This window comes from Puntigrus tetrazona, chromosome 2, assembly GCF_018831695.1.
Source record: "Puntigrus tetrazona isolate hp1 chromosome 2, ASM1883169v1, whole genome shotgun sequence".
In the NCBI taxonomy this organism is placed as follows: domain Eukaryota; kingdom Metazoa; phylum Chordata; class Actinopteri; order Cypriniformes; family Cyprinidae; genus Puntigrus; species Puntigrus tetrazona.
This window is the reverse complement of record NC_056700.1, coordinates 24,143,465-24,170,486: the sequence shown is the minus strand read 5'-3', so window position 1 is coordinate 24,170,486 and position 27,022 is coordinate 24,143,465. Positions and strand designations below refer to the sequence as shown.

Genomic DNA, 27,022 nt, shown 5'->3' with positions numbered 1-27,022 from the left:
ATATGGAAGTGCTTGCAATATTGTTTCATTACCGTGTTGTTATGCTGTGAACTTTCCTTATCAACCAATTATAGTGAACCTTATAAGTATAGTAATAATTCTTGTTATGAACAGACCTATGTGGTCCATTTTATTTTTTGTATTTAGGATAGATGTGGGAAATTGTTTCGTGAAAGACACCTGAGAACCTGTCTTTTTTTTTTTTTCACAGGCTTTGTCGGTGAAGCTTCTGCGAAGCTCTACAGCCCTGCACTACTAAAGAAAAGAGCCGTAAGGTCAGAATCCATTCATTTAGCAATTTTAAAGGCTATTTTGTTTTGACCCAATCTTATTTTCTTCGTTTTAAAGCCGATCCCATTAGTTGAATTAAATGCTGAATTAATCCCTTTATGTTCTTTAATACTTAGCACTAATTGCGGTTCATAAGACGCTATTAAAAGTCCTTTTAGAGACTTTATTTTTATTTTTTTTTTCTGCAGAAATCTATGCCGTCAGATAATGTGTTGCTCTATGAACGCTGGGATACTGATTGTTTGTTGCGTCATTCACATTTTGCGATCAATGAAAGGGTAGATATTTCGTTTACTTTGGTCAGTAGTTGTGATTTGAAGAATCAATAGTTCTGGCCAACGAAAAAGACATTGCTCTAAGAGAAGGAGAGGCGTTATCATCACAGACCCAGAGTGTGTATGTGTGGGTGTATGCGTGCTATCTTTTGTTGTTCCCATTGGTTAAGCTGTTAAAAGAGAAAGGTGCACATTCGACATTTAATGTGTCCACAATACATCAAAACATCAGTCCTCCTGGAGTCTACAATAAAGAACAAAAACATGTTTAGTCACGTAAACACACTCATCCAGTATTTAAAAAATCTGTAGTCAGAAATCTAATCAGAATTTGTATGTTTCCGTACAGTAAATTATATTCAATTCCATTGACAATTAATTAAAGCATTGTTGGAATTCTATGTTCTTATTGCTTGGTAGATTTACAAGGGTTTTACTGAATGGTGATGGACACATTTAGTAACTTCCCTTCACCACATGGACACTTAAACTATATATTAGTCATTTAGCAGGTGTGACTTACAAATCAAAACCAACAAACAAGCAATGATATGAAAGTGTCTTGGTTGCTCTAATGCAGTACACACAGCAAATGTTTGTTTTTATAATAAAAAGAGAATGAGTAGATGGAATAAAGAAAGAATAGTGAATGCTAGTGATAGAGGGTCAACTTTTAATGATGAAAAAGAAATGGTGTTCGAAATGCTAATGTTCGAGGGTAATTTTTATAATAAAGGGGAAAAAAACCCAAATAGAATAGACACTTCTGGTTTCTAACTCAATATACTGTGAAATAATTGATCTGGACTTCCTATTGTTATAAATTTTTTAAAATTAACAAAGCTCAGCAACGATGTAGTGGCCATTTAACTGTTGATGTACGTAAATGTTCAGCAGTTTAATTGTACAGAGCCAATTTTTAATTCTTTCCATATTGGGTGTGTCTAAAAAGTGTCTGTGAATGCAATCTAAACCCGTTTAAGCTCTCATTAGAGTTCTGCTGCCCTTCGTATGAGCTCGTTGTGCATAACAGCATATGTAGTGAAGGGTGTGCTGTAAACAGGAGTAATTGGAGTGTGCTGTTTGGGCTGGCAAGGCTGGTACCATGGTGAAGGGGAACTTTAGATGTATAAATACCTTAGCAGCTAATCTATTCCTGTTGTGAGATTCAAGTAAACGTTCAAGATCCTCAATGCTAATTCAGCTTAAAATGTCACACGGGAACATTGGTAAGGTTGCTCTTGACCTGCCAGTGTAGAATTTTTGGAGGCACTCTGTGCCAAATCCGATTTTTCTAGGGTGTGCAGAGATTAGGTGCTGGAAAAGTCAAGATAATGTATCAGTTTGGAGATGTGGCCAAGCAGGTAGTGCATATACTGTGATATGCCAAGTAGGATATGTTCCTGGGTCAACATCCTTGTTGATCCTAGAACAACATTGCTATTAATCAGTCAGAATTTTGGGTTAGGGTTACACTTACTGAAGTCTCCTTTCAGTAAGTGCCAGGAAGACCAAAATGAAATTAAACGTACTATGTCTACTTACATTAGCATATTTACTAAAGCTCCATTGTGGTGAATTATGAACTCTCTATCTCTTCCTTACAGCTTTGGTGTGGATGACAGGACATCACTGGTTAAGAGTACAACAGAAATTGATGCAAACATCCTTGCTGTTCTGCCCAAAGGTAAGAAAGGATGAGATAACATTATGCTTAAAGTTGAAGGACAATGGTAATGATGTTTTTTTTCTTAATGTTAGATATTTATCACAACTCTTGTTTTTTAGTTTCAGAGCTAAGAAAGCAATTTGAAACCTCTATCAGAAGTGATCCAGAAATGAACAGGTACATGTGGTCTCGCAAAGGTCTTCTATGCATATGAAAATTAACATGACATTCTTAAAGGTCTATGCAATGTCATGGGTTGGATTTCCGTGGAATGCATAAACTGTTAAAATGTATACCCTGAATGCAACATAAAAATGCATTCAAAATGATTAAAGTGCACCTGTTATGGGTTATGAAAGGTTCATATTTTGGTTTTGGGAGCAAGGTCAAAAAACACTTTAATTGTCTTGTAACATGCATTTATTTTTAACCTATTTGTTCAGACTCCCAAACAATACATTTTTGGATTAATTTTTCCAAACTCCTCAGATTTAATTTAAAGCTGTGTTTGTGAGCTTTTAATGCTCCAAAAGCAGCACCTAGTGACAAAGAATGAGTCGTTGATCTTTACAGCAATGTGAAAAGTGGGCAGGCAGTACATTAATGTGACGTCCATTTTGACGTCAACATGAAATGGACTTGTTTTAAAAACAGCTTATTTCAATGATAACTTTATACACGGTGCACTTTCAGATTTAAAATTGCAGGAGGTTTTCTTTTAAAAGTAGATGTAAAATGTTTAAAAAGCACTTGCTTCTAAAAGATCATGTAGTTTGTGTTAAGAAATACTAAATTTGAAAACTTTAACTTTTAAATTATTTTAAATAAGCTCTGTCTTTTAACAATGTTAAATTACCCCACCACTGCAAATAATGGCTTCCTGTCATCATGTAGGAAAGAGAGAATTGCACGAAGGTTGGAGGGGATTGAGGCTGATGTTCCACCTGCTCTTACTGCAAGCATGCAACACACAGCCGGCCTGGTGACCAACCGACTACTGGAGGAGGACACGCCACGCTATACACGTGCTTCAGATCCCAGCGATCCAGGCATTGTGGGTAGGTCACCACAGTTTATTTCTGTAAGCAGACAATATACTGTAAAGTGCACAGCTAAGGCGACTCATTGTTACTATTGCTATTTGTTATACTATTATTTCCACAAATCTCCTTAAAGTGGTCATGTACTGGGAAATAAAGATTTTGTTATCACAGGTCAATGTATTATACAAAAAATAGTTCACCCAAAAATGTAACTGAAGACATTATTTACTCACCCCGAAGCCATTCTATGTATATAAGACTTCTTTAAGACGAACACAGTCTGAGTTTTTTAAAACATTTTTCTTAGCTCTTCCAAGCTTGGTAAAGCTGAGGTTTCTTAGAATATACCATAACTTTCATTTTTGGATGAACTGTTTCTTCAATTTTCAGAAAGCTTAACATTTGTTTAATCTACAAACAGTTTATACGGAAACCAATCTGCCAAAACAACAGATTCCACCTCATCAATACCACCTCCGAAGATTATCAACACCTGCTTCTACATCACTGCCTGTTTATAAAAATCCTGATAACATTATAAGTGACCTCAGAGAACAATACAAAATGAGTCCAATCATGACCCCTTTATACTTGGTATGGTCCTTGCATTGAAGGGTCATTTCCTATGCCCACAAAATTGTAGAATGTTGTTAGTCTCTTACTCGCTCTGTTTATGTTACAGTGAGGCGCTACAGCCGTGATGAGATAGAAGCTCCAGAGCGGCAATCCAGAGCTCGGACATGTCTAGATCCACAGTCATCTACCCACCCTGAGCCAGTCGGCCCTATCCCAGCCGCTTCTGATGCAGCCAGCCTCAGCTCTAAAGCAGAGCGGATCGCACGCTACAAAGCTGAACGTCGGCGACAATTATCAGAACGTTACGGAATCCTTCTTGACCAGGAGGTGGATCTGGATTATGCGCCACGCTACACACGTGCACGGAGAGAGTCTGACCTGTCCGATAAAGGGGCTCCTCCGGACAGGGGACGTGGTGAGAGCAGGACAAGGGGCGGAGCATTGCAAGAACAGGATGAGGGGCGGGACCGAAGCAGCAGCAGATCTAAACACAGCAGTTCGGGAATAGGGCGGGTCTTCATGCCTTCTGACCCCGCCTCCAATACTGCTCCTCCACCATCAGGCTTTGATGTTGAGCGAGAGAGAGAGAGGGCATTGAACTTGGAAAATTCTAGACGAGCACCTGACCGAAGTACGAAACCACGCCCACAGGAAGCTCCGGTTCCAATGGAAACAACAACAGCCCAACCAGCGAGGGGTGTCGCTGTTGTCACTGTAGCAAGTTCTCCTAGGACAGCGCGCAGAGCTTCATTACCCACGCCGCGATATGGCATCTCTCCTGGAGACTTGTTCATCGAGCAACAAGCTCAAAATATCCTTAACAGACAGGGGTAAGTATGTGTGCTCAGTTCTTAATTTTGATTGATGTTATTTTTTTCCTGTGTTGGCATACTTCCTTTTAAAGTACCAAGCTTATATGGGACTTGCTTATTTTTTTACCTTTATTTTGAAGATATGTTAGTGCATTTAAGGCTTCAATGTTAACCGGTACATTGGTAGTTAATAGATATGTGAATTATGGTTAAGGGATTGAATGATTTATTTATTTATTTTTTTAACAGGACTGATTTACAACAAATTCTCATAAGAGTTTTTATTTTGAAAATTTTAAATTAAAGATCTGAGATCTTGCTTACTTTTTGCAACTCATTCTGTAAAGCAGGAAAAAGCAAGTTCCCATAATTTATCATTCAATAAAGGCAGATCTATGCAAGGACTAATGCTTTGCCTTACTGCAGAAGCTCTTGAACGTACTCCTGGAAAAAATGCTGAATTATGGACCTGCTTTTGTGTTTAGTCAGGTTTCGACTCGTGCCAGGGAGCTGGTGAGCTGGGGTGAAATATGTAACCGTTCACTAGACATCAGCAATAATTTCACTCTGGAGCTCTGCTGAAAGATGGTCTATTGCCCACTACTTTCAAAGCTTAGTCTCCCCATAGCAGTGGATGAGAAATGCACATTATTTAGTGTAACAGTAATTGGTTGTTTTCAGACATAAAATTTATCTTGATAAGTAGAGAAGAGCTGTAAATTTCTTCTGAAACACTGAGGGTCAGATTAATTGACTTGTATGCTGAGATTTCCTGACCACAAGTTATGTACGTCATTGTTATTGTTATTATTATATGAGACCTCTAATATTTTATAAAATGATCATTGCATAACTTTAGTATTCATATAGATACGCATGTGTTCTTTGTCAAGCATTGCATAACTTTGAAACTCTAAACAGCCCTTGAGGAGAAACATATCCAGACTGATCATCTTGCTTAAATGAAGGCCTCTAAGGTAGTAATGATGTCAGAGACTAAATGAGGAATGTTATATGAACATGAATAACTATATAAGAAAGAGAGAAAGCAACGAGGAAAAGATGTTTTCAGTATTTGTGACATCACGATAGTCTGTGTCTAGTAATAGTGCTCAATGTCATGATGTTACTGTGATAACTAGGGTCTGGGCCTCTGTGTTCTTTAGCTTGGCAGCTTTCTCTCAGAGTGAGTGGTCCCTCAGGAGAGACACGGACAGTGAATCATACTCTCAAATCAACTGGCCATCCAGGTATCAGAGTGGGAGTGTAACCCTTTCCCCAGTTGACCTGCTAACTCCATTTTCCTATATTTGACCTTATTTCATATTAAGCCCATGCACACAAAAATGCATTTGCACACTTTAGTTTTCATTACCTTTATTTCACCATATACAGGCATCGTAGATCTAGGCAAACGTTTCCCTTGTTAATCCTCTTTCTCCATCCACTTTTTTTTTTTTTTTTTTTTTTTTTTTTTTTTTTTTTTTTTTTTTTTAACCCTTAGCCTTTGCCCCTCACCAGAGACCAGCTCCTAACAATAAGAATTGGCTTCATTCCTTTAAAATCTTTCACTTAAAAACATGTAACAGGTGGAGCTCATTTGTGTGTCGCTGCTGGTTGAAAGACTGCCAATAAATGGTTATAAGCAACCAAAAAAAGGTTACCAAGGCACTGTTGTGTGTTGCTGTGTTCATATTAGTCTATCAAAAGGGTTAATAACTGGACTTTGCTTTCCAGTTATTAAAGAACATATTTCTGAAAAGAGAATATGTTGGGTGTTTGTTTTTATTTATGCCCCTGATTGTTTAACATATTGATGTCAGGCATATGCTACCTGTAGAATTTATTGAATCATAGGGGGCTTTTGTACCAGAGGAGCTTCCTACTTCACAGTAGGGTCTAAAACAGTTCTGTAGGAACTACAATTGACATAACCGTATCATGATTGGCCAAATGCATATGAAACTTGTGCTAACCAGCATTTTAAAAAAAACTAAATAAATAAAATAAATATTTACTCCACAAACATGGAAATTTATTTCCACCAATTAGCATTCATTTGTCTACAGTACTATTGTTTTTCCTTCTCTCATCCTCGAAGATATGTAACACTGCAAGTTGTCATGGGAGATTTTCATGCCGTCTCAATCACATAACATTGTGTGTTTACATTCCATTTTTGTTATCATGAAACACACAACAACAGTTTGAGAGTTCTGTGAATGCACACAGGAAAACAGCCCAAGGGGGAAATAGGTTCTCCAGCGATCACCATGCTGGTTAGTTCCTAGAACTGTGGAGTGTGAAAGCCCCTATACTATTTTAAGATGAGGAGGTTCTTATTCTTGATGTGTGGTAGAAAAAATGTGTAATCTATCATCATCTCTTATAAATAAATGATAAAAATGATGACACTTTCTCTCAGGATAATAGGTCATTTTTTTATTGGATTAATGTTAATTCCTCTCTTTCCTCCCTTAATGAAGAATACGAGTTAGAGAGCGACAGACAAGGGAGGACATCTCGGGAAGGGGTTCTGATTCAGGGCCAGATGCATCTTCTGTCCGACGTCATCCAACAGTTGCCCCTCCATATTTAGCTCCACGACCTCAGTCTGCAAACCAACCGCGTACACGGAGCTCTGAACCCCCAATCCAGCAACCTAATCAGGAGATCCGTCAACAAAGGGCACATAGTGCGGAGCGGCCACGATTTCAGCGGACTCACAGTATGGAGTCACCGGCCTATCAACATATAGTTTCAAGCGAAACTGGAAATCATCAGCGTGCCCAAAGCGCAGAGCCCCCAAACTATGAAAAGGGTCCTGGTATCCATCCTAGCACTGCGAGTCATCAGTCTGGAGCTGGACAAATCAAGCAATCCTTACCAAAGCTAAATAGTCAAGACCCATCACAAATGCACAGACCTTCACAGCAACCACAGCCAGCATACAAAGATCTCCAGCAGCCATTACATGGTCCAAGAGAAGCTCCACCACCTGTACAAAAGTATCGGGCTATCCTTCAACCAGTACCTTTGGATCGGGACACTCGCCAACCAGCTCATGCACATGCACCTACTCAGAAGCCTCTACATGAACATGAACACACCCTGCATTCACAGCTGTCACATTATGGTCTCAGCCAACCTCTGCAGTATGGTTCAGTCCAGGCACTGCCTCCAGCATATGGACAAATTGTTCACTCAGCTCCTTCACATGTGTCTAGCCATCTATCTCCACTTTCAAATGCTCATGCAGCTCATCCTGTGCCTGGAACTTCACTTACTAAATCTGAGACACTGGATCCCAAAGGACGCTTGCCCATACCTGCTGACAAAGAGGATGAAGAGACTAGACAAAGGCCCAGTGCTGATCACATTCAACCCATTCACCGAGAAGGTCGATCAGCATCCAGAGGGAATCCAGCTCCAGAAGGGTTACTTAAGAGCAGAAAAGCTGTGCTGCCCTCAGAGATCCGCCGTAGGCAAAAAAGTGTGGAAGATCCCTTGCGTGGACAAACTGATGAAGGTTTGGAAAGTCAGAGAATTAGGAGGATCAGCCAGTCAGAGGAGATAGAGGAGAGAGGTGGAAGAAAGTTGCACCAGTTGGAAGAAAGGCAAGGGCCTAATGGAAGAGAAATTACTCAGATGGATGAGGGAACAATAGCAGGTGAAAAGGTAATTGGTCTACTAAAAGACAGAGAACAGAACAATGTCCAAAGGACCAGACAGTCTGAAGAAAGAGAGATAGATATTGGCACAAAGAATAGTTGGAAGGGTGAAGATGTGGGACGTGGTGTAAGGAAGATTGGTCAAAGGGAAGAAAACAAGCAAGTGGCTGGTATTAAAAAGGTGGAGGGTCAAGATAATTGGAGCACTCACCGGTTAAAGGAGATGGAACAAAGGGTTGACAGGAAAGTTGATGAAGAAAGAGAATGGGAAGTTGATCGAAGACAAGGCCACACTGTACAATCTGTTAAACCAGTCGTGCATGGTGATAAGAAAATTGGCCAAGAGGTAGAGGTGCAGAAAGAAGGCCAAAGGTTCTTGCAAAAAGAAGTGGCAGAAGGGCATGGTAGAAGACGAAGGATTAATCTGTCAGAGAATGAAGCAGGGCATGTCAGGCGGAGAAGGATAAGCCAGTCAGAAGATGATTGGGAGGAACCTAGGGTACGTAAAATTGGACAGTTGGATGAATGGGAAGTGCACGGAGTGCATCGAATGGGCCAACCAGATGATCATTTTGAAAGACCTGAGAAAGGAAAGCAGAGGTTAAACACACATCTACCTGTAGTAATGGACACTGCTCCCATACAGCTACCCAATGAACAGCATTTTCCACACCATAGGGTAGGGGACATTGGAGGCTACTTGCAGAAAGGTTCTTCCCTCCCACAAGCTCAACATCGAGTAAGCCAGGATGCAGGTGACCTGAGGCCGAAGGTGCGAATCCGCTCCATGTCAGATATTGGAGTAAATCAACGATCTGCTGCTTTGAGAAGTCTGGAGCGTGCTGCCAGTCGAGAGTCTGCAATGGTGATGGGTACAGGGCTTCATACTAGAGAGCCAAGTGGTGTGGCCAATGGTGAAATGGGCACCTTGGATACAAGAGTTTCTGTGGCTAAGCTGAGACATTCCTACCTGGAGAATGCTTCTGGACGCAGACCTGAGCTGTATGTGAGCTAGCATGTCAGCATGCTAAATCAAAGCTTTATCAAAGATGATGATTAAACCCACTAACCTCTAAGTAATAACCCCAACAATTGGATGTGAAATTCTGTATTTTTGAATCGTATGCAATCATATGTGTGCTGCTCATCTTTAAAGGTTTAATCTGTAAGTGCTGAAACTTTGCCACTTGCCATCCAAGCGGTTAAGTCTCGATGGAGGAGTGTTGGCTTCAACAACGACATTTAAGTCGCTTGATCTAATCTTGTCTAACTATATATGGGCATCAGGATGAGATTTTGTAGATGGGATGCCATGGTACAAAATGCTTGATCTTACCTTGCCTTAACATTGCTTGAAGAAATTTGATTTTATCTACATCAGATGCATGGTTGTCATTGCTAAACAAAATGTATTTTGTGATTTTGTTGATTTTATTGATTTGATTTATTGCTATAAAATTTAGTAGAATTGGGATAACCCAGACTGACTAGCTCTAAACTAGCTTTGTTGCTGCGTATTGTATTTTTAAAGTCTTATGTGGAGCCACTAATGTGCCCTGAGAATTTGTATATGTACACACAAAATTGTGTGTGTGTGTGTGTGTGTGTTTTCTGTAGTTGTTTTTTATTCTGTGAATGTTTCTTTTGATACTGATAAGATGATTGATACTTAAAGTCTTAAAAATGTATCTAACACAATCTTTCCTGTCTGACAAAGGGAATCTAAAGGAGACCAGGTTCCCATGGAGATCGATCCAGCTGTCAACAGTGACCGGGAGAGAGGAACACGTCGGCCCAGACGTTACATTTCCCCTGGAGATGACAGGAAGTCATCTGAGAGATTTAGAACCCAGCCAATTACATCAGCTGAAAGGCTGGAGTCTGATAGGTACAGTGAAACAGGAAGTCAGGTGTTGTACTGAAACCACAAATTTATTATCAATAGAATTATCAGTAAATTATTTTATAATTAAGAATCTTTCAGTGTTTTAATAAAAACACCTCATATTTGAATCTTATTTAAATTAGTATTTGAAATGTGCCAGCTATATATATATATATATTTTTTTTTTTTTTTTTTTTTTTTTTTTTATCGTAATACTATAACACTTTTTATACTTTTATTTTCAGGTCCCGTCTTAGTCCAGATCTTCAACATGCAGAATGTGAGTCAAAAATTTAAGCAATATCAGTAGCTCAGCTTTGGCTATAGTCGTTCTTTTTTTAAAACCTTTGTTTAAACAGGGAATATTTAGTGTGTTTAACTTTTTTTTTTTTTTTTTTTTTTTTTTTCTCTTTTTCTTTTATGATGTAGTGGATGAAGAAAAAATGGATGAAAGAGCTAAAATGAGCGTGGCAGCCAAGAGGTCTCTTTTCAGGGTATCAAATCTCAGAAGAATATACAACTTGTGAAACTAATAATTATAAAAACACACAAACCGAATGAAGAAAAAATAAATACATTTAAAAAAAAATATATAAGCATAAAAGTGTCAATAAATTTTTCTGACTTCTTGTCTTGCAGGAAATGGAGAAAACTTCAGAGGGAGGTGTCCCCAAACCTCGATCACGCAATGCTGCAGTTGAGCGGAGACTCAGACGAGTGCAGGATCGTTCACGGACACAGCCGGTCACGATAGAGGAAGTTGTAATTGCTGCTACGTAAGTCATTTTTTACTAGGACCTAACTTTCATATCATTTAAGTGAATTTCTTGACACATTCTGTCACTTAACTTTTATTTTGATATTTCTGTGGAGCACAAAGAGAATTGATGAAGCAAGAATTATTAACATGTAATGACTCAAAGTTTATTTCGTGTTTTGTAAGAATTCTCAAAGCTCAAGTTGCCTTCTTTCAAAATAAATTTTTGTTTTGGAACTTGTGGTCTTTAGCCATTTTTAAGGTATAAACCCATCATTGTCTACTCACATATTTGATGCTAATTGACTCATAGCTTTTTCATTTTTTTTTACATTGACCCTGATGTGAATACGATTGCTTATACACCCCTACTTTCGCACTGATTGTTGTTTACTTCACTCTACGTTGCTTTTTGTTCTTGTCCTCCTTTAAAGTTCCCCTGCTCCCCCTTCCCAAGTCATCACTATTCAAACCACTGCTCCCAGAATTCCCAGTCCTGCTGTAGTCAGCACTTCCATGACTAGTTTCAGGTATCATTTGAATGCTTTATTTTGTTTTGTGTATTTATGCGAATGTAGTCCTTGTTGTTTTCGGGCTGCATGCTGTTTCTTAATTTAACTACTTAACTTGTGCTTTTTATGGAAACAGGACAGTGTGTTCTTTGAGTGCGTGATTGCATATTAATAGATAATTCAGACCACGATTAGAAGAAAGATGCAAATTAGCCAGTTCATTCACTGACATTGAGTTCTCCCCCCAGTTCATTAATCTTTGTGCCAGTGCGCCATCTGCTGGTGTATTGTGCATTCTGTTTTAAATTGTTGTTGGGATTGTGAAAACTGTATGTCTGGCATGCAGTTATGGGGTTATACGGTTCCGTGATTTTGAAATATGAGCAAGTGCCTGTGTGTATGAAAAAGCATAAGCATTTTAATGTGTGTGAGCATGTGCAGATGTTTTGGGTGTCTGCATTAGCACGTGGTCACCCAGATTAGCTGTAAACAGTCACATGGCAAGTAGCTAAACACATTTGGCATTCTCTATATGCTTTAAAATGTCAGAGGTGTCACTCGTCTGTCAGTTTTATGAGAGCGTCAGAGGGTGAGATATTCAATGAAACTAGAAAGGTCGAAGAAAGCCAAATTAAATTAAATAAGTACTGAACCACAACAATGTATGCAAGTCCTATGTCTTTTTTTTTTTTTTTTTAAACTGAGAATGTGAACTGTAATATTGACCAGGCAGTGAGCTGTTTGAATCAGTGAGAGTCTGATAAACACACAGTCTACTTATAACACATTTGCCATTTCATCACACAGTGCTCAGTTTTACCATAATATGAGATTAGCAGGTTCTCTGTGTAAACAAGTATTAACAGCTTTTCCTGTTGGTTTTTTTTTTTTTTTTTTTTTTGTTGCCAAGAACTATTTTATTAACCTGTTTTGCTTCTAAGTTCTTGTCACAGACGGTACAATTAAAAAGTAAAAGTTTGAAACGTCTGTGCAATGTATCTAAGATGTTAATGTATTTATAAAGCTATGTAGTATAATTTAATTGTTTTTGTTAGTCATTTATGGACACATGAGTCATCAGCTGACTGAATAAAATATATTAATATATATATATTGCTCTCGTAGGTCTGATGACTAAATCTCAAAGACACACATACACGTGTATATATACACATACATTTATATATATATATATATATATATATATATATATATATATATAAATGATTGAACTGTATTACTTACTGGAATACTTGATATAAGCTAGCTAACTATAAGCTTAAAAGTAGTATGAAAACCTGTAATTTTCCTTTCAGTCTGCAGGCATCTTCAGCACATGCATCGACCCACGATGAGCAGGAAAAAGATGATGTTTCGAAGGAAGCAGTTCCAGGAGAAGAGGATTTGGGTCCTGAGGAGCCAGATTTATCGACACTAAGCCTTTCTGAGAAGATGGCATTATTCAACCGCTTGTCACAACCCTCTGGCCAATCGGCTAACGGACCCCGTCCTGACACGCGTCAGCGCAGAGCCAACGCTCGCTATCAGACTCAACCCATCACCCAGGGCGAGGTTGATCAGGTGAGGCCTCCCTCTTTTTTTACCTGTGTGCTAGTTCACTTCCTTTAGAGTCTGTTATCATTTTTACATTTACGTTTGGTGTCACTAGTGGTCTAGAAAATGTGTTCTTTTACCTTTTAGATATTAGACGTTATTAAAGAGATCATTTAGCAGTTGTAGTTGACTCCAGAGACATTGTGCCATTCACAGGATCTTACAAAAGACGTAGATCTGTCCGGTCTCACAGATCAACCCGCTGTGACTAATGACTCTGTTGGCCCCCCTCAGAGCGAGCAAGTAAGACACTCTGGACCGAGGCTTTTGATTGGCTGGTCAGTGGGAGCTTTGCCTTGGCAGCAGCTGCTGATTGGTTAATTGCCGAGGTCCCAGCAATGTTGTATTTGCTACTGCTGAGTTGCATTATAATGCTTTTTATGTTAGTTTATTACTTTATTTTGAGATACTGACCTATTTAATTTCTCATGTGTAACTGCATTTCACTGTGCCTGTGTTAATTAAAGGGACAGTTCACTCCGAAATTAAAAATGTCATTTACTCATATATTTCCAAACATTTTTTTAATAAGCAAGAGGTTTGACAGAATTTTCACCCTGATTTGTCTTTGCACAGAAAAAGCATATGAAAAAGGGAAGCAGTAAGGCTGAAAAAAATCTTTTCCTCGTGCAAGGCCATATAGCTCCTGGTGATAGTGAATATAGCCAAAAAGTAGTACACTTAACTGTGTTGTATTCCAAATCTTAAGGGTATATTATAAATAAAAAAAAATGTACTTGTAGATAATATTATTAAAGAAAAAAGGCACTTATGTTGCACTTGGAGTACACTTTTATAAATAAAATAAAGCTTTTTTTTCCCCCAAATAACTACACTTTATAGTGATGGTCAGTGGTTCTCCTGCAAAATGTGTAAAATACATTTAAAATCAATTTTACTAATCTTGTCATGCTTTAAAGAAAGGACATGCTGAAGTACTTATAATTTGAACTGTAGTTGTTTTTGATGTTCGATTTAAGTTTAAAACTTGACGTTCAAATGTATGTTCATTTAAATGTTCTAAATTACAGATTCGTCTTTACAAATGTGTAATCTGCAGAACATGCAAGTTTCAGTAGAAATTGTATTAAAGTGTACATTAATGTACTGACATGCATTTATGATAAACTATAAACACTTCAACCATATTTCAAAGACAGTTTAAGTAGTTTTAAAAAAAAGTTAAATTACAAATCTAAATTTTACATTTTTAAATTGTTATCCTCTTTTTTTTATTTTTTTTTTTTAAATATATATATATATATATATATATATATATATATATATATATATATATATATATATATATATATATATATATATATATATTATTCCAAGAAACAAATAACAATAACTTAAGTATGGTTCTTTTTTGAAGCTCAAAATTCCATTTACGTACACTCATGAGATGAGAAAGCAGTCAGGACATTCTGTACAATAACTTTTATATTCTACAACAAAAAGATTTTTTGAGGTTTGGAAAGAAATGATGACTAAACATAACACTGACACTGATTTTGTGTCACTTTTCTTAGTGAACTATTCCTTTAAATAGACAACACTGTGCTTGCTATGAGAGACAGTTTTTCTCAAGAACGTGGGATTAGAATTGTTAATTTTTTTTTAAACCGACTTTGATGATGGTGATGGAAAAAAAAAAAATCTGGTTCGTTGCATGTCTGAGAAGTTTACCAATGAGGTTGTTTGATATGCAAAGCACATCCGATCCTTGCAAGCTGCTCTTGAACCATGCATCCTGCATATGACCTCTGACCTCTCTGGGCTCTTTAAATGCGCCTGAAAATATAATTATTCTCTCTATCTCTCCAGCTGCAAAATGGAAGCGTGAAGTTGGAGCCTCTCTCTGCATCACTGGTCCGCTCTGTTACCGCGGTCACCGCCCAGGCCTCTGTTGCCACGGTGACAACTGCTTCCCCATCAATGACCGCAGATGTTCACATGGGGATCTCTGCGGCTCTGCCCACCGCTCAGGCCTCGCCCAATCAGACTGTTTCATCTCAGCTTCCAGCCTATGAGAGAGGAGTTCGATACTTCAGTCTCACAGAGAGTGGGGAAAGACCCACACCTGATGTTCAGTCCCCGCCCCCCGCAGAGCAGCCCGGCCAATCGGCGCAAAGCAAGGGAGTGGCCGACGAAAGTGGGCGGAGAGGAAGACTAGGGTATTTAAGCAGAGAGGAGAGGGACACTGAGCTCCCCAGTGCGACTTCCCCTCCGCACACACATGCGCTCACACACACCCCCCCTCACGGCAGGGGAGACGCAGAGCTGAGCGGCCCACGGGAGAGGGAGAAAGAGGGTACACCCGTCTCGCAGGGAGGCTACCTCTCACCAGACGCCCATCAGACGGCAAGAGGAAGCGCTACCAGAGCCGTCAGCTCAGGTAAGGATAGATAGAACGGAAAAGAAAAGGGGTTTAGATGCTGTGCAAACCAATCAGCTGTGTCTATTGTCTCTGTGCACACAATCACACACATGCTGCACTGATTGGGTTAACCGGGTTAACCGGCCTCCAGCCTACATGCTGCTCGAGTCGAATGTGATTAGCATAATTTATCATACATCAGGCGTGCGGCTCTCTTTGTCTGTCGCGCAAAACTAATGATGCCGAAATGAATCGGGCAGAAGTGGCTCAGTGGCTTTTGTTTGCGCTCCCCGCCAAAGCTGTTACTATCCATTTGCCTGGAAGCACTAGGCGTGTGTGTGTAAATTGTCTCGTAGTAAAGAGGGAAATGAATGAAATATGGGAGCGGTAAGACGGTTGGAAGTGTGTCTCGGCGCTCACTGATAGACATGCTGTCAGCCTACAGGGGGAAAAAAAAAAACCACAGTGGGTTATTAGGTTCACGTTTGCCACATGTTAAGGGACAGCCATTATAGCAGACTGCGACAGTGGCTTTCACATGATAAAGGTTATTTTTAACAATGTGTGTGTGTGTGTTGTGTGGCAGTGGTGCTTTAGGCTGCTGTCTGTTCATGTGTTTCAGATATTGATTGAGTTCTGTGATAAACACCACTCTGGGAGTGTATGTGTGTGCGTAAGCAGATGTGCATTTCTAGATTTTTCTTTTTGGGTTTTTCCAATTATATATATATTTTTTCTTTATCTGCTGCATTGAATACCCATGCCTACAAATATTTGTCTAATATTAACTGGATGGATTTGTGTAAATATTTAAATATATATTTGTTAGATTAGCTTAGAGATTGTTTTTTTTATTTAATCTGATTTAATCAGTACTTATATAATGCCTCTGGTCAAAGGGTCAGTCTCGTGAATCTTGTTTATTTTTTTTCATGTTTATTTTTTACATTTTTTCAAAATATATATTTATTTATTCATTATAATTTTTTCGAATTGTCATAATTGTATTACCGAATTTATTTTTTTTCTGATTGTTTTCATTCGATTTTAAAATGTATATTTTTTTACTTTATTCAATTACAAAATATTGATGTAACATTTTTAATTCATCTTCCTACTAATACTACTAGTTCTGCTACTACTATTACTACTACTACTACTAATAATATTAATTCTGTGAAGGAGGTTATGTCCAAATTCATAATTTCACCACCACCTTCATTTTATTTTATTTTATTCAAAATCACTCAAATCTTGGGCAATGATTCTCATTAGAATCTCAAGCCTATAAAACTTTTAGTGTAATAATTAATGCCATAGCACTGAAAGCTAGTACAACAAATGAAGTTTATTTGCAAAAAAACTATAATAAATATAAATATATTTAAATATTTTAGTTGTCACTTAAATTAACATTTAAATAACATTTTTTGTTTGTTTTGTTTCACTGAACTAAAAAAAAAAAAAAGATAGCGGGTAAACAGTTATTTCAAATTGAAACAGCATTTTTTTTTTTTTTACAGTGTGTTTTTGCAATTGAGTGCTTTCAATACTACTATGGTGTAAAACTAAATGCATTGTATTTTTTAAAAAAGATATTTTTCTGCCTTATGTTAATGGACATTTAGTGTGTGTTTATTTAAAGTTCACTACAAGATTGTCACAATACAAGCAGATCTTAAAAGTTCTAATAAATACGCTTATTTTTTTCTTAATGCAAAAAAAGTGGAGAATTGCTTGTGACCGTCTACTCTGTAAGTCTCTTTGTACGCGTCTTTGCTCTCATGCCGGATCTCAATGTTTTTCTCCAGATGTCTCTGATCCCATCGTTCCCGTGAGGACGGTGAGCACAGCTGCGGTCTCCTCCAGAAGTTCTTCTCACACCTCAAACTCTCTCACTTACCTCCAACAAACCCAGTCCTACACGCCTCCACAACCCCAACCAAAACCAGCTCAGCCCCCTCAGATCTACACGCCGACCCACGCTCGACCTCAAACACAACCCTACAGCCCGCCGACACCACCCCACACACAGGCCAAACCGCAAACGCAACTCGTTTCTGACTCTCAGGCTGCTCCACATCAAACCCAGCCGTTCCCTGAACCCCAGCGGCAGCTGCTTCCCAGAGTCCCGCCGCAGACCCAGCCCAAACCTCAGTCCTTCCTTCCACCTCAGTCACATGCCTACATTCTCCCTCAACCCAAGATACCCCCTCAAACCCAGCCAAAACCCCAGTGCTTCATACCACCTCCAGCACAGCCCCAAGAAGAGATCCCGGGAAAATACGGCCCGCCTGGACTCGTCTTCTCCAAAGACCAAAAGCCAGAGATCCACGAAGATCCGGAGGCCATGACATCTATGTCAATCAAAGAAAGGTGTGTGCTGGTTACTTCACTTTTACATAGCAAGTCAGCATACGTTACATACAATATTCAAATCCCATTTATAGTAATTTACACACAATATATCATATTAGCGTAAGAGTCAAATTTTAAAAGTAAAAATCCTATTTATCCCTATAATCAAAAAATACATTTTATTTAAGCATTAAACTGTCAACAGTAGTATTTACATATTTTTATTTACCCCAATAAACTGTCTGGCTATAAAGTAAACATTTTGTTACTAACATATAACTTAAAAAACTACATTATACACATTTAAAAATATGTATAGTATAATTCAAAAGCTACGAAGATACAAAAATATTGTAAAAACAATATTTCACAATTTCTGTGACAATTTAAAGCAGCTGTCTACTGATTAAATGCATTTAAAAATATAATTTACTCCTAAAATGTTGCAAAACTGAATTGTACTCCAGTCTTCAGTGTCACGTGAGGGTCAGAAATAATTTTAATATGCTGATTTGCTTCTCAATGATAAATAAAACCGTTCTGCTGCTTATTTTGGAACTTGGGATCCATTTTTTGATTCTCCGATGACTAGAAAGTTCGTGATTAGTATATGAAAGGTAGCGGATGACAGCATGTTAAAACGCGCTTGTGTCATATAAGAAACAATGGCGCATGTATTGGAGTGTGCTGATGTCTTTAGATGTTGCAGGGTGACTGGAGCTGTTCTCCTTCTGTCTTGTCTTATAAATGAAATTGGGTCATCTCTGCTCTCTGCGAGCACTGATAATGCGGACGGCACTATTTTAGATCTCCCAGCCTTCTCCGCAGGGCAGGATGAAATGAGTACAGACAGAGATGGAGACAACAAAGCATGACAAAGTCACACGAGAAAGCCGAATTGTAAAGAATTTTGAACGCTGTGGTATTTGGTGGGATTTCAGAATGTGTTTTGCACAACAAACACTTTTCGGTTGTCATCTCTCTCGCTTTATATTACAGTGTCTGCATGGGTTTCACATCAACAGCGTAAATATCCGTTCAAAATTGTGTGACGCTTTTGGTCGTTCCCTTTCTCAGGTTAGCCATGTTGAAGAAGAGTGGAGAGGAAGATTGGAAAAACAGGATCAACAAGAAACAGGAAGTTAAACAAGAAGTGGTGTCTGTAAGCGAGAAGAGCAGTCAAATCATGGAGGAGCAAGGCTTTAAGAAAAAGGTAAGTATCTGTAGCCTAGCAACATCAAATCTGGAAATTCATCACAGGGGTTACAAGGCAAAATGAATGCATTCTATATAAAGTAAAGTGTTCACCAGCTACCCACTATTATAATAGTTTCTACTTGTCTGTGTGCAAGTAATAACCATTGTGATGTCTATAAATAGACAGTGGTGTCTATGATGTGAAACACTAATTTAGTTTTATGTTTTACGTTTGAGTTTTTACATTCATTATTTTTTAATGTAATTACATTCGGGGAGTCAATAGAACTGAAAAATACAGCTTAGGTTCATGTAAATATTCAGTCAAAAATTGTACTCAATAAAAAAGTGGGAACACTTTAGAATAGGTGACGCTTTGTTAACTGTTAACTATGACTTTCCCGTGGTGATATCTTAATTTGATTCTTAGTAATAGTTAGTAGTTGTTAAGTTTAGGTACTGATTAGGTAAAAAATGGCTAATATTGTAGTAATTAAGCATACTAATAAGGAACTAAAAGGTGTTACCATAAAATAAAAAGTAAAGTGTTACCAAAAAAGTATGTAGCCCAAAAAAGAGCTTTTCTAAATCGATTTTCAAATACAGTGATTTTCTCCTTTTAGTGTTTTTGATCAAAAATCTTTTTTTTTTTTTTTTTTTTTTTTTTTTTCTTGATGTTTGGTTTCTCAGTGAAAGTGGGGAAAAAAATATTTGTTTTAATAAAATATAAAATAATAAAAAATATAAAGGCATTATTTATTGAATTGTGACAATAAATTATTTTTATGAAAACATTCAAGTCCTGATGGCATTTTTTAAGCCTGCATGAAATTGTAAAAGTAAACTTCTTAGTGAACTGTTGCTCAAATACTTTACATCTCTGATGACATTTAAAAACAAATGTTTAATTTTCTTTGCACTGTACAGAATGACATGAGAATGACACACGAATACAACAGAACTTATAAAGCGTATTCTGAGATGTTCTTTTAATAGTCATCTTTTGTGTTCTTTGGAAGAAACTAGTGTTTAAGAGTGAATGATGGGAATTTTCTTTTTCGCTGAACCGTTCCCAATCAAGAGCGTGAATCAGATGTGTTATACTAATTTGTGAATAGTAACAGCTTCATTTACTCCTGTAGGCAAAGCTGTGAATTGACTGCCTAGACCTGAAACCTGTACTTTACACACTCTGAGTCATTTCACAGCCTGGTCTAGTAAAGTGCGTGGTATTCATCTTTTCAGACACTGTATAATTTTCAGTGTTCACTGAGGTTTATATACTGAGTTATTGTGCTACATTCAATTCGGCAAGTGCAAAGGTTGAAGGAATAAAGGGTTTTCAGTTTATCCTAAACCTAAAGGCCAGGTCCTGCACGCCAAATGGGTATCATGTAGCAATTTTTCCAGTTTTAGCTCTTTGTACCTCTCTCACACACATACGCACATCTCCTGTGTGTTTAGGACGAGACTGTTGTCAGAGAGTTCATGTCGTCTGAGCAGCTCTGGGTAAGCGCCTACATCAGTGTCTGTCTTAGACTAGTTTGGCTTTAGGTACTGCAAACTGCAGTCTGATTGGCTTTTCCCCCAACCTCTTAAGACCCTGCGTCCTCATATGAGCACATTATATTTTAGCGATGGATGTCCTGTACAGAGCACGTTCAGAGATTGATCCCAAATGATTGGCTGTTTCACCATGATGACTCCCTCTCTTTGGTCTTCAGAAATGTCTGAAATTAATTTAGTGACACTCTTATGGAAATATGATAATATTTTGTAATTGACATTTTAAATCTGTATCATTTTTAAACAGTTTGTCATAAAACAAAATCAGGTTTCAAATCAAAATTTGACTCTTACAAAACATGATGTTGATTTGATACATGTCCTCATATGAGGACACCGGGACTAAAAGCTTTTTATTATGTTTTGGGAGACATAATTGAATGGGGAAAGAAATAATATTTCAGTATTCTATTAAATATTATATATTATTATGAAAATCTTATTGCACTTCTCTAAAAACATTAATATGCCAATTAGATTTAGTTTATAGATACATTTAATACGAGAACCAGTTTATGACCATTTTACACACATTTTGCTGAAAGAAAAATAGTTTATCAAATAATAATAACATTGAGAATAATCTTCATACAAAGTTTAGTTATATGTATGTTTGTTTTATATATATATATATATATATATATATATATATATATATATATATATATATATATATATATATATATATATATATATATATATATATAATATATATAAAACCTTAAACTTTTTTTTTCTAAACAATGTAAAAACATCCAAAACCTTTTTTTTTTCGGGTCTTAAGAGGTTAAAGGACTAACACACTGCTTGCCTTATCTTCTAAATTAACCCCATTTTGTATCTCACTGTAAAATATTTGACAAATTTTAGCTGCTAGAACTTTACAGTAAGGTTTTAACATAACACTTCTGCAGCATTTAATTTTTTACTAATTTCATACATTTTTTTTTTAAACAAAGTTGTTTGTTAACAGAAGTTAATTAGTAAACTAACGCAAACATTTTAGAATTATATTTTTGTTAGCTATCATTACCAAAGAATAAGTGTTGTAAAAAAAAACATTGCTTATTAGTTTGTTAGCTAGTGCATTAACTATTGTCAACAAATAAGGATATAGCAAGTTAATATTTGCATTTCGCTAAAACTGTACTTGTGTTGAAATGCTGTAATAAATTGAGTTAACATTATAGATGAAGCGCCTTGCTTTTCTAGATTGACCAGATCTGTGCTTCTCAACTGATAGGTCACAAAAATAGGTGACTGCTCTGTAGAAATGATTGTAAAGTATGATTAATAAAATATAGCTAACCTATAACTTAACTTTTATGACGTATAGAGATCAAAAAGGTCAGTTTATTTTATTAGTTTATCAGCTTATATCATGTATTTAAGTCTTGGCAGTTCATAATAATACTGTTACATTTCAATTTTTGTATAATAACCAATTTTTGAGGCTGTCTTAGTTCCCACTTGACTTGAAGTAAAACCAGTTGAGAACCACTAGTCCAGATTTCCCTTTTGGCTTCTTCCCTCATTAAATCTCTGACATCTGTGAATTATATTTTTCTTCCATTCATATCTTCACCCTGTAATCATCATCTCTCATTCTCTCATTCACCGTTTTCTTCTATCCACTTCCTGTTTCCCTCTTCTCCTGTCTGTAGGAGCCTGTCTTTTCTTCTACCTACTCTCCTCCTCCTCCCACATCTACCCCAAAATGCCAATATGTAGAACAACAAGGCCAGGTAAGAGAGACCGTGTGCATTTTGGAACCATTTCATTTCTAGCATAACTTCTATGAAAGGTCTAGATTTTGCCTTTTGTTTGTTTCATCCTTGTGCCACCAGACCATCTGTATCGGTCTAGTATGGTTTTGTCAAATAAGATTTTTCTTGTTGATTTGAATCTAGTTCATGGTTATTTATGTGTGCATGTATTTAAATGTGAATGAAAGCAAAAGGCTGAACTGCTCGCACAATATTGCTTTAACAAAATCTGTGCAGGTAAATGCCTTGCCGAATAAACTCTAAGAGAGTCTAAGAGACTTAAATACATAAATATCTATGCTTTCATGAAATTGTCGGGTTTGATTTATTATTATTAGTTTGCATCATTTATACTTCGCTTCACTGCGGATGACAGTATAAAACATGTATTTCTCTTTGCAGAAACGGGCAGCACAGCCAAATTTCTGTAGATTTACTCGGGGCAAATGCATTTATTAAATGAGCGTTGGCGGCATAAATGCGCAAATCTAATTTAGATGGAAATGCAGAGCACTTTGAGTAAGGATTACTGCATTTTTGGCTCTTTCTGTTGACTGGCAGGTTTCAGTACTGTATGAACAGCAAAGAGGATAGTCATATTCTAATGTTTTAAAAGCATTGAATTATCGGCCCATTTTGTCCGATTCGTTGGTCTTCCTTCCTGTAAACAGATCAGAATGATCTAGAGCCACCATATCTGGTTTTTGTCTCATGTTATCAGAAGCTTGAAGAGGGGGAGGGCCAGATGTCTATTGAAGAAAGGAAGCAGATGATCTCGACGCGGGAGGAGGCGTGGCAGAGCACTGGGAGGGGCGTGGCCAATGACTCCACCCAGTACACTGTGGCTGCCAGGATGGTGAAAAAAGGTTAGGATGCTCAAAACTTGAGATTAAAATACTGTAATGTAAAAATATTAACACAAAAAAAAATCATGCTGGAAAAACTGTTTTTCTTTACATACGTTTGTATATTTATGATGTGTGTGTATATATATAAATACGAACACATGCATATATATTTTTATATATTAAATTGAAATGTATATACATGTAAATATTATCAAAATATACACTGTGTGTATTTATACATAATAAATATACACAGCACACACGCACATTATGTGAACAAAAACCTATTTTGAATACGATTTAATTGTTTGAAAGCACTAAAATGTATATAAAAATAACTTTTGTACAATCAAATGTCAAAATATGGCTGAAATAATGTTATATCATCATTCAGTGTTGTGGATACAGTAATGTAAAAATCAAACAACATAGTCTTTCCCGTACTTATTAAAACAAAACATTAGATTTTATTATTTTCAAAAGCATTTTGCTTGCAAATGAGTAAAGCCAAGTGCTTCAAATAATAGTGGCAAAAAATGTAAAAAATATTTAGTTAATTTTGGGGGGCTAAACTATGATCCCTAAATAGTCTTCAGATGATTATTTTTGTAAATATGCCTGACGTGATTTTTGCTATGTTAAACTAACAAATGGTACAAATTAATAAAAGTCATTATTTTTAATCAGTCAGATTATAAATGTTTGTTAAAAATGTATACAATTTATATACGTTTCATTTTAGTTTTTTTTTTTTTTTTTTTTTTTTTTTTTTTTTTTTTAAATGAGATGGGATAGCATTAGTTGGAATGGGCAGCGTGCTTATTGTCTGTCTGTGTCTGACCTGACAGGTCTGGCAGCTTCTTCTGCAGTGATCAGCCCTATTCTGTCTCCAGTCTCTGCTAAACTGAAGAGCAGTGTGCCTGCTATCTCCAAACCACAGGAAGGTACGTTAGACAAACACACACTTCATGAAAGAAGACCTTCCTCTTTGGATGTCTCAAAGTTTGATTTGCACCATAATAACTGGGGCACAAAACCTGATGTGCTGCAGAAATTGAGGCCAGAGCAGAGATGGAGTCTGATAAGAAGCTGGAAAAGCTGGAGACGTTTTTAGGGCGTTTGAACAGTAAAGGTGAGTTGATTGATGCAAGAGCTAATCACTTTCTTGTATTTTTTTTGAAGAGGTTGTTATGAGCCCATTGTAGAGCGTTAATGTGTCATTTGGTGTCAAAATCTTTAAAAAAATAAAGCACTTTTTATTTTTGTCACAGTGATCTGTTAATGGAGCTTTTAATGAAACCGTCATGACTTACTGTGTTGTGAAACATTTCCATTGCCATTTCTTTCTATAGCACTGGCACCTCAATCCCTTCCTTCCTCTCAGTATCAGGTTTGCAGGAGACGACTTTGACGGTGACAGAAAAAGCCGTAAAGGAAGTGATGAGACTGGATGATGAGATCTTTTCGAAATTTTACCGCCACATGACAGATATTCCCCGCAGCATGAGCAGCAGGATGCATCTGGATGAGGACTTTGATGCCATCTTTGGAAAACAAACTCCAACGTAAGATTTTGAATTTCTCTAATATATGTGCAAGCATTTATTTTTAGATTTACAATTACTTAAATTATATATTTTTACTTTGTGGTATTTTATAACATTTTTTAAACTACTGAATAATGTAGTTTTTCTGTTGCATTAATCTTTAATGCAACATTTGGCTCTCAGATTCATTTAAAGCTTCTTATTGCATGTTCTCTGACTTTTTTGGCCTCTCTTTGTGTCCCAGTTTGACATCGGCAATGGTGCAGCACAAGCGGGCCGTTCGACCATCCCGTAATGTCCAGGCCTCCAAGAACCCCTTAAAGATTCTCGCGGCAAGAGAAGACATCCGACAGGAGTACACTGAAGAGAGACTGAACGTCGGTCAGCTAGAAACCAAGAGAATTAAACAGGAGAAAAGTGAGCAGACGATGCAATGAACGAAAATGTGCTTCAGTCCACTGTTGTCGTTCTTAACTAAAAATATGTTCAGCAATAGAAATAATAGTTAATATACAAGAAAACAAAAATCCCTTTTTCTCTAAATAAGTGAAGGAATTAAAACTAAACTAAAAATAAATTAAGGCTAAATAAAAAAATTTGAAATTAATCTTAAACTAAAATTAAAAAGAAAAATGTAATTAATAAAAGTATGAAGTACTATAATATTTCATCATGCTAATATAAATATTAGTAATGGTACTAATATGAATTTGTGATAAACATGAAATGGTTAATGTGTGAGAGGGGGTGAGCAGGTAACTACAGAGTAGCCACTACAAATTTAATAGAAGTATATACATTTATATAAATATACATTTATTGTCGAGAACAACATATAATCAATGAAGGGAGTGAAAGGGATGTACAACTAGTCTAATTTTTCATACAGAATATGAAAAAAAGTGGGTTAGAAATCATTTCTAATTAGTGCTGTTTAGGAAGTTTCTTAAAAAATAGTATCTGCTTTAAAAATGAGCATTTTTCATAAATAAAATTTTGCTAACGAATGGAGAGTATTAAATGTGCTTAATTTTCTGTTTTAGCAATGTTGTTTGTGACGTATGTTTTGCAGTGTGTAAAAGCTCCAGTTTGTCGGATGCAGCTCTGGCTGGTCTGGCCAGTAAAGAGAGCTACAGCAGCGTGAGTCTGCGCAGTGTCAGCGTCTCAGACCAGATGACCAATAACAGCGCAGCTCCCTACAAAAAACTCATGCTCATGCAGGTCAAAGGTCAGTCTCTAGTACTCTTAATTTGTCAGAAAAAAAACCTTTCCATGGATCACGTTATCACATCATGTCTGATTAAGCTGGAAAGCAGTAAAAATCACATAACATCAAATGTTTTTTGATCAACTTTCTGTAAAACAGGAAAATTACTTGACTAGCATTAAGCCTGGCATACCATGTAATACCCACAGAAGGCACAAAATATGATTATAATATTATTGTGATATTTTACTACAGCATGTGTTTTATTAGTTGAGTGTGTTAAACAATGTTCATGAATGTTCTCCAGGTCGACGTCATGTCCAGACCAGACTAGTGGAACCTAGAGTCTCCTCTCTAAACAGCGGTGACTGTTTTCTACTGGTTACTCCCGAGCATTGTTTCGTTTGGATCGGAGAGTTTGCAAACGTTATCGAAAGAGCCAAGGTACCGTCTGACGACTTGCGCACAGTATTCTTCATATCATCATATAGCTTTGTACTTCACTGCTGTGTTGTTCCTTTTGACCTCCAGGCATCGGAACTGGCCACTTTCATCCAGCTGAACCACGATCTTGGTTGTCGAGCCGGACTGGTAGAGACGATCGAAGAGGGAGTGAATGCACAGAGCCCTGCGGCTGCTGAGTTCTGGAAGATCCTGGGAGGACCGGCCAGCTACCACTGTACGTTCTCTCAAATAGATGCTGTTATCTTCATTGAAATGAATAATGTTTTTAATACTCTCTATGTATGCGTGTGATGATCACAGCAGCTGGGTCTCCAGACGAGGATGAGATGTTTGAAAGTGCCGTTGTGGAGACAAACTGTATCTTCCGTCTGGTGGATGATAAACTGCTTCCCGACGATGACTTCTGGGGAAAAGTGCCTCGTAGTTCTCTTTTGGGCTCCAAAGAGGTCATATTTTGTGACTTTCTGAGGTTTTAGATATTTAGATTTTGCATTTCATGTTTGCATTAAATGTGAAACACTAGCATTCTTTGCAATTTGTGCTACTATTTATTTATTTAATACATGTATTCATTTAATTT

The 27,022-nt window shown here is 37.2% G+C and overlaps 1 protein-coding gene across 12 annotated transcripts in view; it reads left to right on the top strand.

The window, feature by feature from the left end:
* svilb (supervillin b) overlaps nucleotides 1–27,022 on the top strand; it is a 50,273-nt gene that overhangs the window by 14,895 nt on the left and 8,356 nt on the right. For 4 of the 12 annotated variants that reach the window (XM_043260910.1, XM_043260902.1, XM_043260870.1 and 1 more), the window contains exons 2-29: nucleotides 212–275; nucleotides 2,174–2,253; nucleotides 2,355–2,412; nucleotides 3,130–3,293; nucleotides 3,961–4,684; nucleotides 5,833–5,916; nucleotides 7,153–9,339; nucleotides 10,055–10,225; nucleotides 10,468–10,502; nucleotides 10,652–10,716; nucleotides 10,862–10,998; nucleotides 11,414–11,509; nucleotides 12,808–13,072; nucleotides 13,262–13,348; nucleotides 14,936–15,506; nucleotides 17,300–17,864; nucleotides 18,924–19,059; nucleotides 20,508–20,552; nucleotides 22,274–22,354; nucleotides 23,097–23,241; nucleotides 24,072–24,167; nucleotides 24,275–24,355; nucleotides 24,608–24,788; nucleotides 25,015–25,187; nucleotides 25,843–25,998; nucleotides 26,285–26,421; nucleotides 26,509–26,656; nucleotides 26,743–26,888. In XM_043260910.1, coding sequence (XP_043116845.1) covers nucleotides 2,405–2,412; nucleotides 3,130–3,293; nucleotides 3,961–4,684; nucleotides 5,833–5,916; nucleotides 7,153–9,339; nucleotides 10,055–10,225; nucleotides 10,468–10,502; nucleotides 10,652–10,716; nucleotides 10,862–10,998; nucleotides 11,414–11,509; nucleotides 12,808–13,072; nucleotides 13,262–13,348; nucleotides 14,936–15,506; nucleotides 17,300–17,864; nucleotides 18,924–19,059; nucleotides 20,508–20,552; nucleotides 22,274–22,354; nucleotides 23,097–23,241; nucleotides 24,072–24,167; nucleotides 24,275–24,355; nucleotides 24,608–24,788; nucleotides 25,015–25,187; nucleotides 25,843–25,998; nucleotides 26,285–26,421; nucleotides 26,509–26,656; nucleotides 26,743–26,888 — 6,684 coding nt within the window. In that variant the 5' untranslated portion in view covers nucleotides 212–275; nucleotides 2,174–2,253; nucleotides 2,355–2,404. The remainder of the gene's footprint in view (nucleotides 1–211; nucleotides 276–2,173; nucleotides 2,254–2,354; nucleotides 2,413–3,129; nucleotides 3,294–3,960; nucleotides 4,685–5,832; nucleotides 5,917–7,152; nucleotides 9,340–10,054; nucleotides 10,226–10,467; nucleotides 10,503–10,651; nucleotides 10,717–10,861; nucleotides 10,999–11,413; nucleotides 11,510–12,807; nucleotides 13,073–13,261; nucleotides 13,349–14,935; nucleotides 15,507–17,299; nucleotides 17,865–18,923; nucleotides 19,060–20,507; nucleotides 20,553–22,273; nucleotides 22,355–23,096; nucleotides 23,242–24,071; nucleotides 24,168–24,274; nucleotides 24,356–24,607; nucleotides 24,789–25,014; nucleotides 25,188–25,842; nucleotides 25,999–26,284; nucleotides 26,422–26,508; nucleotides 26,657–26,742; nucleotides 26,889–27,022) is intronic. The other 8 variants (XM_043260839.1, XM_043260847.1, XM_043260863.1 and 5 more) reach the window with 8 other exon arrangements.